Consider the following 15,252-nt stretch of genomic DNA (forward strand, 5'->3'; position numbering starts at 1 on the left):
TATATAATCAAACATATTTACTTGATCTTGTGTTTCTGGTAGGCCTTTTTCAAAATGGCTGCCATGATTGTATTGGAGAAAATGTTTTTTTCTAAAATCAGCCGTAGTTATTGCCAGTGGTTAGGTTCACTAAGCAAGAATCTGAGCTATGCTAACGCTAAACTGCAAAGCACATTTTAAAAAGTACCAGAATACTAAACCGCTAAACACCAAAAAGCAGGAGCTAATAGCTAATAACACTAAACTGTTTAGCATGTTTAGCATGCTAAACAGTTAGCAGAAACTAACGCTAAACTGTTAGACAAATGAAAAGAGAAGTAGAAGCTAACGCTAATGTTTCCTGAGACTCGCCAACAGTAAAATACTCTGTTTCTGATTCTGCTGCATTTTGTCATGTTAAAGTTTTATGAAGTTTTAATTTTACGTTCATCCAAGTCATGAAGGTGGGAATCAATTCATGGCAATAACTGGTTTAAAAGGCTCAAAAATGGCTGCCATTTTGAAATTCAAGTAGTTGAACATAAAAACCATGCGACCTGAGAGGTTAGCATGCTACTGTTCATGTGTGTATCTACACACAGCGTTGCTGCAGAGTCAGCAGAAAGTATTCACACCCAGAACCAGCCGGGCTCAAGGTGAAGTGGGAGGAAAGCAGCTTTAGCAGAGAGCCAGCTGTTCTCAGGGCCTGATGCTCTGCAGGGGTCCTGCTGCAGGGACCAAACACACCGCCCCCTGGTGGACGGGTGGTGGCACAGCAGCAGACTGGAAAATGTTCTTAGAGGATCTGCTGCTGCAGTCATGAAGAGAAGAACTTTGACTAGGACGGTGTGAGTCCGCCTCAAAGGAGGACTGTCCATAATGTAGTGACATGGTTGCTAATGGAAACCATGAGCATGTCTGCTGCTCTCAGCCAGAAACTTCACATTTACACCATCATTAGGAAAGTAATGATGTTCACATCCTGTTTATAAACACATGTGAATCCAACGGTGAAAACCAAATGATTCACATGTTTCCACGTCTTCAAATGTGACGCATGTGTTTCAGCGTGGAGTCTGTCAGCGACGGACTCTTCCACACCGTAGAGCTGCTGATCCAGAACCGCTCACTCAGCCTGGTGGTGGACAACGGCGCCCCCAAGAGTCTGGGCAAGCTGGGCCGCCAGCCCTCCGTCGACCACAACACCCAGCTCTACATCGGCGGTACACACACACACACACACACACACACACACACACACACACTCACGCGCTCACACACACACACACACCCCACACACACACACACACTCACGCGCTCACACACACACACACACACACACACCCCACACACACACACACACTCACACACACACACTCACACACACACACACACACACACACCCCACACACACACACACACACGCACACTCACGCGCTCACACACACACACACACACACACACACTCACGCGCTCACACACACACACACACACACACACACCCCAATCACACACACACACACACACACACACACACACACTCACACACACACACACTCACACACACACACACACACTCACACACACACACACACACACACACACACCCCCCCCACACACACACACAGCTGCATTTGTTCAGGTTGCAGTTTTCACTGCGCTCCAGCAGGGGGCGTCAGTGTGGAGGAAAATAATCACCAGCTAATCGATTAATCGCTAACTGGAATATTCAGACTCTGAAGGTTGATTGACTGAGGAATAATTAAACAAAAACTGTGCAAAATAAATATTTTACATTTAAAATGAAAACCCGTCTGTAGATCTGTTTGACCCAGAATTTCTGAAAAGGTGTTGGAAACGAAAAATAGATCAATAAAAATTATGCAAACTTTATTCTCAAAATTTGACTTTAAAAATTCAAACTTTTTTATCACAATTTTTACTTTTTTCTCTGAATTCTGACTTTTATTTCATTATCTGAACTTTTTAATCTTAAATTCTTTTTGCATTCTTTGCCTCTTTGCTGTTTGTCTAATTAGTTTAAACTAGCGGTTCTCAAAGTGAGCGCCCCCTGCGCTGGCGGACATTTTTACAAAAGGGGGGCGCTGGGATGCCTTGGGGGGCGTTTGGTGGAAGGTAAACTTTACACCTTAAATTCACAACAATACCAGTTTAGACTTTGAGCAACTTGGTAAAACTGTATTGTGTAACATTAAATCATGTTTAGCTGCAGCTGTATCGATGGCAGCTCTTCTTCTATTCAGTGTTTGTAGCTTCTGTTAGCTGATACCTCGATAGAGAGCGTTTATTTTATAGCGTTAACACGGAGCTGTAAGTGGTCCGGTATGAAACGGGGTGATAGAACAACACAGCACTTTTAAATTTCAATAATCAGAAGGCAGAAATAGTTTCCTTTGTTTTAAAAGGTTTATGTCAGTCTGCCTTTTCCCCATCGATACGCTTCCCCACCGCCCTGCACCTTAGGGGTTAATAAAAGACGTTCACATTGCGCAAAACTCTGAAACAGGAGAAGCGGGACATAAAACCGAGCGACGAACTAGATGTGAATTATGGCATAAAAACAGAGAATCTGACGCTGAACAGTGAAAAATCAACACATGATGTGAAACATGACGATGAGGCGGCGCAGCAGGTGATGAGTGAAGATTACTGATGGTCAAACGATAAAATAAATGTAGCAACAGGAAAGAAACTAAAGTGGACATAGCAATAAACCAAGAGAGGATAAAACTAATCAAAGGAAACTATTTTACCTTTTACCAGATAAAAGATAAAATAATATTGATGAAGTGCCAGTTATGATTAACATAGTTACAGTTGTTCATCTTTTATCTGGTCATTTTGTGAAACATTTAGCAACTAACATCAGAAAATGGCACAGAACAAGAATATTTCTTTCCTCTGATTGGCTGCTGACAGGCCTGCCAAGTTTAAGTTGACATCTGTAAAAATGATTTTTATTCCCATGGCTTTTATTTTTCTCTGGGAAATGATGATAAATACAGAAACGTCAGGCTGATCTGTGCTGCGTGTTCTCAGGAGTGCCCCCCCTGGTGGCCGCCTCAGGGCTGCGTCCCGGCCCGGACCGTCCTCCTCCGGGTTTCGACGGCTGCATCCACAAGGTTCGGATCAACGGAGAGATGCAGGACCTGACCTTCAGAACCGCAGCAGAACCGCCGGGCAAGGTGAGACTGAGCGCCTTCCGCACCATCATCTGACCTCTGACCTCTAAGAAAAGATCCTCTGGATTCTGACTTTAACCTCAGAATTAAAACTTTTCACAAAATTTTGACATTAAATTCAAACTTTGACTTAATTTAAGACAGAATTAATTTAATATCTGAATTTGTATTTTAATATTAGAATTCAACATTTTTTCTTACAATTTTGACGTCAGACTAATTCTTTTACTATTTTCTCAGACGTTTTAACAGTTTTTGTCTAAATTCAGATTTTATGTGGTGACCAGGTGTGAATTGTTGCTTCATAAATAAAGTTAACTGGAGCGTTTGTCCAGGGCCCGGCGGTTCTGGTCGGGTGCCACGCCTGCAGCGTGTGCGCAGCTGGAGCCTGCAGGGAGGGAGGTCAGACCGGGGTCACCTGCAGCTGCCCTCCGGGCCGGATGGGGGCGCTGTGTGACGAGACGGCGGCCAGCGACCCGTGTCAGAACATCAGGTGAGCCGGTCCGGTCCGGTCGGTTTCTTCTAAATTGAAACATGACTGAATGAGGAAAGTCTGGGCAGAATATTTAGCATCCTTTCTGTCTTAAACGGCCGGTATCATGTTTTATCATGACTCCTTCATCAGAAACAAACCTGGACTTTTGTTTTGGTTCCTTCATGCTTGTTCCTTTAATCTTAACGGCAACCATTCAGCTGTTAAACGCCTGGGTGGCTGTAGCCCCGCCTTCGAGACGCAGCTCCTCCCCTATTCAGCTCCTACAGACTAGCCAGCAGCAATTAGCGTCAGCTGAGCTGCTGCTCAGAGCAACACTGGTAAAAACATTTAAGGGTTAACAGAGGAACCATGTTGGATGACTTCCTGGAGGCGGAGCTTCAAGAAGAATTTTTAAAGAGACAGAGGCCCAATTTAAAGATGTTAAAACATCTTTTTATAACAACAACAACTGAAGGTAGCCTGGAAAACACGACACCGGCCCTTTAAATCAGCAGCTAGCAGCTGACTCTAACCCGCCCTCCAGGTGTGTCCATGGTACCTGCGTTGCCACGGCGCAGGCCTACAGCTGCCGCTGCGCTGACGGCTACCAGGGCCCGACCTGCGACCGCCCCGCCTGCAGCTGCGCCCATGGAGAGTGCCGGACGTCCGAGTCCGGGGTTCTGGTCTGCCACTGCGAGCCGGGCTTCACCGGACCCACCTGCAACACAGGTAAGCCTGGCGCCCCGCCAACCTCTGCCCCCCCCTCCCGCCGACCTCTGACCCCACGCCTCACCGCTGCCCCTCCCCCCGCTGCAGAGCTGCGCTGCCAGGGCGAGACGCTGCGGGAGCAGCTGAAGCGGCACCAGGCCATGCGGACCTGCACCTCCACCAGCAGGGTGCCGCGCGTGGCGTGTCCCCGGTCCTGCCAGGCGGCGGCGCCGCCCGGCGTCTGCTGCGGCGTCACCAAGACGCGCCGGCGGAAGGTGGCGTTCCGCTGCACGGACGGGTCGTCGTACTCGGAGGAGCTGGAGACGGCCCTGGAGTGCGGCTGCGGCCGGTGCCCGCTGTAGGCCCCGCCCACCAGACGTAGGCCCCGCCCCTAGCTGCAGGCCCCGCCCATCAGAGGAGCGGCCCTGGATGAGCAGAACAGACACTCAGAGAAAATATATTGTAAAATATATGTGAGAAACATAGAACTTATTTTTATTATGGATTTTTCTAAGATGATAAAAGGACTCATAAGTTGTTTTTAATGTTTCATAGTATAAAAATATTTTCTACCTTTGTAATAAACTAGATTAACATTCCTTAAAGAATCTGAATTTAAAAGTTTTAATGTAAATCTTTATAAATATTTCCTCTAACCAATCGATCCTGATGTATTTGGCGTATTGACATTGATGTGAGAAGAGGCTCCGCCCACCGGCTGTCTCCTTCACACTGGACCCCTCTGACCTCTGACCTCAGCTGCAGTCCAGTCTCCTCCAAACTCCTCAGTTTCTCTTGCATTTTTTCCTTCCACTCAACTTTCTATGAGCATCTCTTCTTCCTCTGAGTATCGAGTCGAGGTCGTGAACCAGATTTTATCGGATTAATAGATGAATCATTGGAGGTCGATCAGAGATTCCTCCTCAGGGATCCAGCAGGTCCGCCCGACCAGAACCACCTGCGCTCGCCTTATCGCCATGGAAACCAGTTCTCCTTCAGTGCCTTTCTGGACTCAGACGTTTTCTGTCCAATCCAGCTGCTGTGGATGGTTTGGATGTTTTTGAGGTTCTGCCGAACCGGACCGGACTGGGCTGAACCGGACCGGCGGTTCTGAAACCGATCCAGCATCGTAACAAATGTGAAACTGTTTGGGGATCAAACTCCTCTTCCTCCTCCTCTTCCTCTCAGCCCGACGCCACAGAAACAAAATGGAGTCTGATGGGAAACTTAGATTCACATTTTCACGTTATTTTTCTTCCGTTTTTGTTTCTGGTGCTCATACGAACGACCAAAAACTAAAAACAAAAAAAAGCTACTTTTTTTTGGTTTTTAGATTTTTACAATAATTTTAGTTTTTATAGTGTCTTGAAAATGAGCCAATCAGCAGGCACTGCCTTGTTACCTAGCAACCCCAGAGAAGTCCCGCCCCGTTACCTAGCAACCCCAGAGAAGTCCCGCCCCGTTACCTAGCAACCAGAGCAGTTCAATCCCGATACCAGCTGGTTTTTATTTTATATTTTTTATATTGTGCAGGTTGTAAAGACACGACATCAAAACAAGCTATTAAGAAATTTGACTCGTATAAATAAGCTAGGGCTGCACAGTGGTGCAGTTGGTAGAGCTGTTGCCTTGCAGCAAGAAGGTTCTGGGTTCGATTCCCGGTCTTTCTGCATGGAGTCTCCATGTTCTCCCTGTGCATGGTGGGTTTTCTCCAGGTACTCCGGTTTCCTCCCACAGTCCAAAAACATGACTGTCAGGTTAATTGGTCTGTCTAAATTGCCCCTAGGTGTGAGTGTGTGTGTGCATGGTTGTGTGTCCTGTGTGGCCCTGCGACAGACTGGCGACCTGTCCAGGTGACCCCGCCTCTTGCCCGAAACGTTGGCTGGAGAGGCACCAGCACCTCCTGACCCCACTGAGGGAAAAAGGGTGCAAGAAAATGGATGGATGGATAAATAAGCTAATAAAATATGAGCTAAAACCAAAAGAAAGTTTAATAATATTTCACCCTCTTGTTGATTGTGTAGGAGGCTCTACTTCTGCTTTTCAAAGATGTACGGTGCTTTACAGCCATTTTCAGCTGAGGGTAAACTTTGGGGCGTGGCCAGCAGCAGCTTATTGGGATTTAAAGTGACAGTGCCCTAAAAAAGCTCACAGAATTTAAATGACTTAAGAATTGTTTTGTGCAAAAAATGTAAGAAATATGTTTTGTGTAGACCATAGGCTGCCCCTCTGCCCTGGTGGAGAGCCAACCCCCTGTTTTACCAAACACCAGCAGCTCCTGTCATGACTCTTCCTCTTCCTCTTCCTCCACTGGACAGCAGCTTCACACAGGAAGTGTAACAGGGCGGCCATCTTGGAACTACTGGAATGTTTTTGGTTTTGTTTACGTCAGTGGAGGGTCGGCATCCTGCAGGCTTTAGGTTCCTCCCAGGTTTAGCTCACCTGGATCAAATGACGGCTCGTTAGAGACCTAAGCAGAACGTTGACGAGCTGAAAATGTTGTTGCCACCAGGGAGGAACTGAAACGTGCAGGATGCCGACGTCCAGGTCCACTTAGGGACCCCTGGTTCACATCGAACCTCCACGACTATACCTGCAGCTTCTTCCTTCCTTCCTCCAGTCATCCCACAACCCACGTGGCTCCTCCCACTTTGGCTCCTCCTACATGTGGCTCCACCCACTCTCTCTGGCCCCGCCCATCCCGTCCTGTCTGATGATGAAGGTTCATTGTGAACAGAATAAACCTCAGCTACTAGTTATTGATGGTAACTAAACTGATCTGTACTCTCACCTGTGAAGGTCGTAGGTTACATTTCACTAATTATGTGATTATAACTGATGGTTTAATTGAATGTTGGAATTAAACGTCTATTGAAACCACCAAAGTTGTTCTGGGTGGAAACGTTTTTGTTCAGAACTGGATGAATTTTTATGAAATTCAAATTTGTTTCTGCTTCTGCTGAGGTTAAAGTTTTAATGTGGTTTGTCACTGACGGGTCAGTAAAGGTCACCAATGAGGCCGTCAAAGTCACATGTCTACCTGCACCGGCTAAGGCAGGGGTGTCCTACCCACATCCTGCATGTTTTAGTCTCTCTCTGGTTTAGCTCACCTGGTGGCTCTTTAGAGGCCTAAGAAGAACATTGACATCCTGAAAATGTTGTTACCTCCAAGCAGAGAACTAAGACATGCAGGATGCCGGGCCTCAAGGACCCACTTTGGACACCACTGAGCTAAGGCTAACATTAGCCTATCTAATGCTATTGGCAGATCCAGCCTATTCGTGGTAGTTGTTAGCCTGTACAAGGCTAACGCCACCATATCTAATGCTATCCATGCTAATGGCCAAGAGGAAGAAGACAGTCCAGTTGATGTCCAGCCTCTCCAAATGCAAGCTAGTACTCTCCTCCTCCTCCTCCTCATCTGCTCAGTTACCAGTTCTGGTTGCTAAGTTACCGTCGGCCTATCAGCAAACAGATCAATAGCTTCTGATGGGATTTAGTCTCCTGTTTTAAGGAAGTACATCGTTGGACAAGAGTATTAATTTTGGCACAAAAGCTGCTCCATACACGTCTCAAGGTGAGCTGTGAGTCCAACGGTCTTCCTGCCCAAACGCTGAATGTTTTCATCTTCAAAGGAATGACCTTTGCCCTTCAGATGACCTGCTGAGCGTTGGCTCCTCGTGTTGCTGCCGTTCATCCTGATGATTGTTTTAGATGAAAACCTGAAGACATCATTTTACTGAAGCTCGCTCATGTCCCAGAGCTGCTGCAGCAGCAGCTGAACCAACCGATCAATCAAATTAATCTGTGTGTGACGTCATAACGTTTAAAAGCTTTCTGAAAGTCGTTTCTAAAGATTTTCATTGGTTGTCTTTGGCGCCATCTGGTGGCCAAATGTCAGAAGTGCAGTTTTAAGCTTCTATACCTTCTATACCAATGATTCACCCACCTGTTGACCAGTGGGGTCCAACTTGAGGCACGGGGGCAGTTTATGGTCCCAGATTGCAGTTCTAGGAGCCACAGGAGACTTTTTATTATAATCATCTTAACTAAATATTTTATGAAGCTCTTTATTCATTGAGTTTTATTCTGCCTCATTTTATCGTTTAATTTCGTGTTTAGTTCTTTTGGCGGGAGAAATAGCTGTTACCATGGTAACCCTAACCAGGATTTCAGGAAGTTTAGTAAAGTTGAGCAGAAAAACAGTTTTTCTTCTAAATGCTTCATGCCAACATTTTCTGAGTCCAAGTCCCGGTTTTTATCTAAAGAGTGGAGGTTCTATCAGAACCGACCAGAACCGACCAGAACCGACCAGAACTCGGCTCTAACAGTTGAAGTTCTCAGAGAAAAAAGCGAGTCGTGACTGGAGAAACAGCGCGGTTCTGTTTAATGACCCGGTTTTATTTTCACAGCAGTTGGGGAAAAGCTTTCCGAACCGGAATAGAAACACACAGCAGAACCTCGTCCTCTCCGGGTCAGAACAGGGCGTGGCCAAGCGCCTGCAGCAGGTCCAGCTCCATGTAAACCCGGCAGAACGACAGGAAGACGCCGACAGCCGAGAACCCGATCAGAACCCACAGAACTCGAGCGCTGAAGTACAGTGGAGCCAAACTGCAAGAGAGCAGAGCAGAACTTGAGCAGAACTTCAACAGAACCGCCTTCACGGATCTGTTTCTGCTGGGAAGCAACTGGTTCTGATCCAAACCAGCAGCAGGTTCTGATAGCTTTGGGTTTCATTTCGTTGTGACTTTTTATCTTTTAGTTTTTATTAGTTTTAGTTTTAAATACGTTGCTTCATTTTAGGTGCAGAAGTCAAAAAGATCAGAGAATTGTGATCATTTCCAGAAAATGTTTTAAATCACTGTTGACCAATCAGCTGACTGGGTTACGGGGTTAGGGTTATTCATCTGCACTTCTGCCATTCTGCCGCCACCAGGGGGCGCCTGAGCGCTGCAATTTGCCAACAAACAACGTAAACTGAGTGGGGCAAAAAATAATTTCACATCAGTTTGAAAAGCTAATAAATAGATTTACAAACACAAAAATAAGTTTTATTAAGTCTGTAGCTCCAGTATGTTTTAGTTTTTCCCCATTAGAACTTTTTATTTATTTCAGTTACCAAAATGTTCAAGTTCAGCTTCTGTTACTTTATTATCTATAACAACCTTGGTTTTAAGTTTAGCAGCTAAATATTTTAATCTCAGGTGATTAAATATGAAAGTTCTGTAGAACCAGAACCAGAACCGCCAAACCCGACCCGAAGCGCCTACCGTCCCTGAGCCGACTCGGCGTAGCCCCAGAAGTAACACAGCCGTCCATAAAGGTAGAGCAGCCCGCAGAGGCTGGACAGGCCTGCAACACACACACACACACACACACACACACACACACACACACACACACACACACACACACACACACACACTCTTAGAGAAGTCAGAACCGGTGGGCAGGCCGGGTTCTGGCGGCCGGCGGCTCACCTTGGCTGAAGAACACTCCGGACGTCCACAGGATGGTGATGAAGATGGGGAAGTACTCTGAACAATTCGCTCTGAAACAATGACAGAAAGTCACCACCAGGGGGCCAGAGAGCCTCTAACAGAGACCGACTTCCTGCAGGTGGGAACAAAACTACCACGGCGCTTTGCAGATTTAAAAAAGGAGTTCATTATTGTCAAAATACTTTCTAAAAGAAAACATTTATTTGTATTTTTCTAGCAAATGTAAATGTAGTTGTTACATGGGGCGGCCAGCAGGTGTCACTGTTGCGCTCTGTCCAGCTTCTCCCCTGCCATCACGGACAGATGGAGGCCACTTTTTGTTTCCAAACACTGAAAATGTTTATTTCTCAACTCATCTGTTGTTTTAATTGCCTCAATAATAAAGTAAACAGACAATATTTTAAAAACCAAAGCAGTCTAATTTCTGTTGATCAGAAATATTAAGAGGGTTTTGAAGAGCTGATGCATAAAATGACAGGTGAATATTTTCAGATACTTTTTATGATTTTATTGCTTAATTATTTTATATTTGGAATCAAAGGTTGGGCAGCGCATGTTGATTTTAGCAAAGCGTGATCAATAAAAATATTGATAATAAAAGAAACAGTTTGTCAGAAACCTGAATAAATAATGTTCAGTTCATACAAACAGTCACTTACAGTCAAACGTTCATATAAAACCCCAGCCAGAAAAATATTAGTCTTGATTAGTGTATTGTTATAGTACATTTGTTTGTATTATTTTTAATTTTAGCTATTTTACTGTTTTCTTTTTACTATTATGATCATTTTTTCTGTTTAACTTATTAAAATAATAATAATACCTATTATTATTATTATTATTAGTCTAACAGATCTCGGTCCATTTTTCCTCCAGAACCATGTTTTGTCATTTTCAGGTTTATATGTTGTAAAACCAAATGAATCCTGTTAATGTAAAGGTCAAAGGTCACATTAAAGGTGGAAAAATAACAGCCACCCGGCATTTATCATGAAAACATTTCTCATAAGAACTTTGACTTGTTATGATAAATTTAAGTTATTAATGTAAAAAAAACGGTTATTTTTAAATTATTTTGCCATTTTCTACTTGTTTCACAGGAGTGTCAATAAATGTTAATATGATGAAATGCGGTTATTTTGTGCAGCTTAGTGATATGAATCAGATTTTTTTATAGGCTTTTGACCGAACTCGTCCTGCGGATTTTGATCGATTGGGTTCAACTTTAAATTATCAGCCTTTTTAATGAAATTTGGTACACATGTGTATCTTGTCAGGACGTACAAAAAAGTCTCTTGGAGCCATGGTCCAAACCCAACAGGAAGTCGGCCATTTTGGATCAAAGCCACTGTTTTACAGACGTATCGATTGAACTCGTCATACAGCTTTTGACATACAGACTTCAGAATCACTCAGCCGTCTTGAGACATTGAAGGTAAAAAGTTATCAAATAATTTTTTAAGCATGTGGGCGTGGCTAAGCGTCTAACTGTTCGCCATGAAACATCAAAGTTCAATAACTTCCACACACAAGGTTACAGCTGCATCAGACTTGTCTCATTATAGACCAGCCCTCATCATATTCACATGGTCAACTGATGACATCACATAAGCCCCGCCCCCTTCCAACAGGAAGTCACTCATTTTTTTGGTTCTTAATTTTACTTTTTGATTCATATGGGTTTAATCCTGTGCCAACTGACATGAAATCACCTGATGATGAAGTCTGTCAATGCTGCCTGCTGGCTGAAGCTTGTGGGTGTGGCTGAATGGCGAATTTTAAGCCCTCGCCATAAGCATACGATCGTCTCTAAATCACACATGCCTCATCTGATTTGCACAAAACTGGATATGTATGACTGGATATGTATGACTGGATATGTATGACTGGATATGTATGACCTTTCTGAATCTCTAAAGAGGCCAATAGTATTATATTGGAATTTGGCTCAAGGACACCCCCTACATTGTTCCAACAATTGCATCTCCCTTATTTATCATCCGATCTGCTCCAAATTCTTATGTGCATCGTAATGGAGCATTGCTTCACATTGGTTTGGTAGATTTATGACATCACTAACGCCCTGCCCACTCAGAGAAGATGCTGAAAATAATATGGTGACTCATTCTGCTTCACCCTGTATGTTACATGAGATCGAAACTTTGTCCACTAATATTCTATGAGGGACATACCAGGCTGCTTGGCATCATTTTTACCAAGCAGCCTGGTAAAAATGATAATCATTTAATAATCATTTTTATTAGTAGTATTTTCTTTTTCCTCTTTCTGTTCTCATCAACTTATCCTATTGTGTTATCGTTTTGTACAGCACTTTGGTGCAGTTTCAAACCTGTTTTTAAAACTGCTCTATGAATAAATTTGACATTGTGGGGACTTTACACAGATTTCCACTGATTTTCTACAGCCTAACCCAAAAACAGTGTTTCCCCTCGTGGGGCCTCGGATTTGTCCCCACAAGGAGCAGAGGTCCCCACAATCCCACAAAGTAGACATAGGTAGGTCCCCACAAGGATATAAAAACCTGGTTCTCACACACACACACACACACACACACACACACACACAGAGGTACTGACTGGGCTCTGAAGATCCGCTCGAACTCCGGCGGCCCGCTGATGCAGGGCGGAGACACCTTATACTTCCTCCTGGCATAAATGACCTGCAGGGAAAAATAAGCTGCGCACACACACACACACACACACACACACACACACACACACACACACACACACACACACACCTTCATCAGGCTGATTTTCATACGGGTTTATATTTTCCGTGTCGGTTCCGACCGGACTGTGGGACAGATCCGCTCTGCCAACACTGGATGCAAATAAATTCATAAAAGCTTCAGACAAATAAACTGTTTATCACCAAAGCTTCAGATTTACAGTCAGCTGAGTGGTTTCCACGTAAACCAGTAGGATATCATTACAATAGCGAAGCTGAACCGGACCCAGTTCCTGGTTCTTACCTTGCTCCAGAACTCCCAATACGGTCACAGCGCCCAGTCCGACTGCCTCATCCAGCATGGCTGCAGGCCGACAGGTGAGACTGAGGCTGGGACCCCGGGGAGAGAATACACCTGCAGGGGGCGGGGCCAAAAAACACAGGGGGCGGGGCCACGTCAGACATGCTGGAGGAGGCGGAGCCACAAAAGAGGGGAAAAAGAGAAACTCTTGAAAGAGACTGAGAGTGGAAAATAATTAAATTCACAAAAACTGAAAAAATAAACTTGCATTGAGTATCATGGAAGCCCGTTTCTATGGAAACCCGTTTCTATGGAAGCCCGTTTCTATGGAAACCCGTTTCTATGGAAACCCGTTTCTATGGAAGCCCGTTTCTATGGAAGTCTGTTTCCGCCACTCTGGTTAAAAAAATAAAAATAAAAGAAATCTCATTATAGTATCTCGAGATTTCGACATTATTGGAGCAAAGGATAAATAAAACAAAAATCCCTGGAGACGCGGCCGAGTCAGACGGCGGCGAGGCGGTGTGTGGGGAAAAGCCAAGAGGTGGAAAAAAACTGACAGTTTAAAAAATGAAATAAACTCTTGCAGTGGGCGGAGCTAAATAAGCAAATAAAAAAGTACCTGCACCTTAATAAAGAATGCGTTACCACACCTGACTGGACGAAAGAAATGAACTTCAATCCAAACATGTCCACCGGACTGAACAAAAACTAACTTTATATTATTAAATATAAAATATAAAAAGGTTTACTTCAGCAGCATTTCACCTCCATCTATTTATTTAGCTTCACCAACTCGCATCGTCTCCAAACTAAACATGTCACCTCAATATGTTGTAACTTTCCTAACTTCAAAGCTGCAGAATTACTTGAAAATGTCACATTTCTCACCTACAGATGTGACTTTTTCGCGCATCTTCATTTCTCCGTTTTATTTTATTTTATTTTAACTCACTCGGGCTCAACAGAGCTAGCTCCGTAACACCAAGCTTACGTCATACACCCAGAATGCATTGCAGCGTAACAACATGGCGGCGTCAGTGACAATAATTTATAAAAACTGTCTACGGTATTTTTTTTTATGCATTTCAGTGATTCTTTAGAATAGGGACAAACTGGGTTTACATTTCCCCAAAATTTGTAAAATTATTTCTCAACCTTATGTATTCAAATGTGAGAAATAATGTTTTGTAAATGTAAAGATGCTAAGCTACAGGCTCCCAGTTGTAAATGTTTTTGGAAATAAAATTTTTAGTGGACCTGACACACCATCGGACAAAAATAAACATAAAATAATTTTTAATGACCCTGTTAGTGATATTTTTACTATTTTTACAATGTTTCTCAAGAAACAAAATAAATATATTTTTAAAAACCAACAAAAAGTCCATCTGATGGAGTCGACACAGAACTGAAGGTGACAAACTAGAGAGTAAAATTAAAAACTTGGTCCATGTGAAGTAACGCAATTCATGTAAAATACATTAAAATGAATTAATTGCACATTTAAGTTAAATTTGACAACAATTTCACTGAAAGAGTCACAAAACCTCTGAGTTGACAAAAAGCCAAACTACCTCAATTTATATGATGTTATTCTGAAGGAGGCCATGTTGTAGCTCATCAGGTCCATGAAATCTTTACATTTTACCAAAATTAAGCTTTTATTTCACAAAATTCCATCAAAGTTTTGTAAATAGTCAGTTATGGTGCTGACACATCATGGTTGTGACGAACAACTTAGGAATAAAAAGAATAAAAAAACTAAAGAATAACATAAGCTAACCGGAGCTAACTAGCCCTGTTAGCAAAGGAAGAAACAGGAAGTGGTCATGGGGTCCTCAGAAGTTCTGGTGCCCCCAATAATGCCTGATTTATTACATTCTTTTCATTTCTGACGGTGTTGACAAAAACTAGGGACAAATTTCAATGGAGTTGGAAAATATATAAAAATTATTTTTAATTCAATTTGATACTTTTATAATTATTTATATCACTACTCATACTTAATTGTCATAATATATAATTTTAGTATTTCTTTAATAGTTTTAAACTATTATAATGTATTGAGTTCTGCTCCTGGACGAGGGATTTTACAGGCATCATCCACCGACTACAATGTTTAAAATAAATATTCACCAAATACCTGGAAAATATACATTGTTGTGATCACATGACCCAGTTACTCAGATATTTGAAAAAATTATATTTTGTATATTTTATTCAAATTTTGCGCTTTATCCATAAAATGTTTTGTCCCCATTCTCAAGAATCACTGATTGAACACTTTTAAAAACGTAAAAGTGCTGTTTCAACAATCGCGGATCCATTTAACAAAAACTCTCGGTTATATTTCAAATTAAAAGCATCAACATTAATCCCTATTTTAATAAT

The 15,252-nt window shown here is 43.1% G+C and overlaps 2 protein-coding genes across 7 annotated transcripts in view; one reads left to right on the top strand and one right to left on the bottom strand.

Annotated features, from left to right (window-relative positions):
- Positions 1-5,958, top strand: part of slit3 (slit homolog 3 (Drosophila)) — a 226,983-nt gene extending 221,025 nt beyond the window's left edge. For all 4 annotated transcript variants that reach the window (XM_081611949.1, XM_081611952.1, XM_081611951.1 and 1 more), the window contains 5 exons: positions 1,048-1,202; positions 3,040-3,185; positions 3,518-3,675; positions 4,202-4,386; positions 4,474-5,958. In XM_081611949.1, the coding sequence (XP_081468075.1) occupies positions 1,048-1,202; positions 3,040-3,185; positions 3,518-3,675; positions 4,202-4,386; positions 4,474-4,727 (898 nt within the window). In that variant the 3' untranslated portion in view covers positions 4,728-5,958. The remainder of the gene's footprint in view (positions 1-1,047; positions 1,203-3,039; positions 3,186-3,517; positions 3,676-4,201; positions 4,387-4,473) is intronic.
- Positions 5,959-8,729: 2,771 nt separating this feature from the next.
- Positions 8,730-14,095, bottom strand: ltc4s (leukotriene C4 synthase). 3 transcript variants are annotated; one of them, XM_017306961.2, is made up of 7 exons: positions 13,750-14,095; positions 13,127-13,254; positions 12,862-12,972; positions 12,464-12,563; positions 9,846-9,916; positions 9,636-9,717; positions 8,730-8,976 (listed from the first exon to the last, which is right to left on the bottom strand). In XM_017306961.2, exons 3-7 carry the CDS (start codon positions 12,917-12,919, stop codon positions 8,841-8,843), a joined length of 447 nt encoding a protein of 148 aa, XP_017162450.1. In that variant the 5' UTR covers positions 12,920-12,972; positions 13,127-13,254; positions 13,750-14,095; the 3' UTR covers positions 8,730-8,840. The 3 variants fall into 3 exon arrangements, with proteins under 3 accessions (XP_017162450.1, XP_017162449.1, XP_081468081.1); XM_017306960.2 differs by lacking the exon at positions 13,127-13,254; XM_081611955.1 differs by lacking the exon at positions 13,127-13,254 and having other exon boundaries at positions 12,862-13,023.
- Positions 14,096-15,252: the final 1,157 nt, after the last annotated feature.

Source organism: Poecilia reticulata, chromosome 10, assembly GCF_904066995.2.
Source record: "Poecilia reticulata chromosome 10, P_reticulata-male-v2, whole genome shotgun sequence".
Taxonomy (NCBI): Eukaryota; Metazoa; Chordata; class Actinopteri; order Cyprinodontiformes; family Poeciliidae; genus Poecilia; species Poecilia reticulata.